Here is a 1,787-nt window from a genome sequence, read left to right as displayed (position 1 = left end):
ACAAAAAAGGAGAAGGAAACATTTAATGGGGACATGAGAAATACAATATCAGAAAAGAAAATCAAATATCAAGAGTCCTGGAACTCGCCATTTCCCCATACCTCCCTCTAGATCTAGTAGTATCGTAAACATTAACAACTCTCATTTGTCCGCCCTCATCCGCCTGACTAAATGCGTAGCCTCTCTGTTTTCGATTGCGCTGCACTTGTCTAACTTTGCGAATCGCTTTCTGGAATTGCTCCATCCGAGGTCTGTAGTCTTGCACGTTGTATTTCTGTATCTCCTGCACATGGTGGTACGCTTGCGGGAAATACATGCGCTTGATGTACTTCCAGGCAAAATCACGCACGAGACATACGACTGGTAGCACAATGGCCATGAGCCAGAAGACAAGTGACTGGAAGAGGTTGGGGATGATTCCTTCGTATTCTGTCGAAAATCCGGCTCCAATTCTGGGCGCGGAGAAACCGTAAACCGGCAAGAATCCCATCCAGATTATCATCGAGCCGGGAATGGCAATGAAGGTGTATTTGGTCCAGATGTTGGTGACTAGGGCAGCTTTTCCAAGAACCGTGGCGAGGACGGCGGTATAGAGTGCCGTTCCCCAGAACCAGTGGCCAGCTAATTTGCCGTTCGCCAGAGGGAGATCCCAAAGGAAGATTGCTTGAGAGAGGAAGTAGGCAATGAGAGAGTGGTAGAAACCATTGCCAATCCAGGACCAGAAACTGTGCATTTTGAAAAATACCCCTTTCTGGCCTAACTGGTAAAGTTGTGGGTATCTGTCTAGAAGGCGTGCGGAAATGAATTGGTCAAAAATGCCCATGGCGAACGGGGGCATGACTGTGAAAAAAACGTTATAAAATGACAGAGTCCAAGATTCGTAAATAACCTGACCAGAAAAAGAGTTTTGAAAAGAGTACTGTGTTGAAACCATGTTAGCTAAAAGCTGGAAGACGTCGAGCATAAGGGTGAAGGTGAAGAAACCTACCCAAAATTGAGTCATGTACAATGCAATATTTTTATAAAATGAATAGAGAATAACTTTGCTGATACGTTGATAACTCCAAGCGCCGTGAACAAGAAGCAACTTCCGAAGAAAGCGGAACTGGGCGATTGCGACATCGGCGCTGCGGGATGCCTGAAGACCTTCAACACCACTAATACCGACACCCACATGGGCGGCCTGGATCATGGAAACATCGTTTGCACCGTCGCCAATCGCAAGAAGTAATGCCTTGAGATGGCGTTTGACAAGCTTAACGACAAGAGCCTTTTGAAGGGGAGATACACGACTTAAAAGAATGCAGAGTTAGCTTGAGGCTTAATAAAAACGTGGAGATTAGAAAATAACATACCAACAAATGACAGCTTTGCACATAACAGCCAAGTCCAGAAAGATCTTCTCCATATCCTTTTCAAGAGCGTACGTTAGAGATTTACCGTCAATGATAAGTGCCAATGTCTCGCTGTCCGGAGAACCGGCTTGGCTTTGAACCTGCTGCAGCTTTTTGGACAAGTTTTCTTTTGTAGCCAGCGCCGACTCCTCGTTTACAATCAATAAAGCCATGTCCTCTGAGATCAATTTGCAACTCATGCCAATGTTGATAGCAGTTTCTTGTCTGTCGCAGTCAAACCCAAACTTTGATGCTCGCTGTTTGCAAGGTATGAATTGTATCTGGAACGCCATCTTGCAGCTTATCTTTCGATAGTCGTTGCTCTAGAAGGAAAAGTCTTTCTCGATGATCTCAGCCGCTTTGTCAAGCTTCTCCGGCTCGATTACCAGTGAC

General features: G+C 45.5%; 1 protein-coding gene across 1 annotated transcript in view; it reads right to left on the bottom strand.

Annotated features, from left to right (window-relative positions):
- Nucleotides 1-61: 61 nt before the first annotated feature.
- Nucleotides 62-1,787, bottom strand: part of HCAG_07309 (hypothetical protein) — a gene marked incomplete at both ends in the record, with an annotated part of 4,195 nt that continues 2,469 nt past the window's right edge. Inside the window, 3 exons of the mRNA XM_001537837.1 lie at nucleotides 62-889; nucleotides 989-1,292; nucleotides 1,356-1,717. Of these exons, the coding sequence (XP_001537887.1) occupies nucleotides 62-889; nucleotides 989-1,292; nucleotides 1,356-1,717 (1,494 nt within the window). The remainder of the gene's footprint in view (nucleotides 890-988; nucleotides 1,293-1,355; nucleotides 1,718-1,787) is intronic.

This window comes from Histoplasma capsulatum, genomic scaffold, assembly GCF_000149585.1.
Source record: "Histoplasma capsulatum NAm1 scaffold_8 genomic scaffold, whole genome shotgun sequence".
In the NCBI taxonomy this organism is placed as follows: Eukaryota; Fungi; Ascomycota; class Eurotiomycetes; order Onygenales; family Ajellomycetaceae; genus Histoplasma; species Histoplasma mississippiense.
The sequence above is the reverse complement of the archived record's forward strand: the minus strand, read 5'-3'. Positions and strand labels throughout refer to the sequence as shown.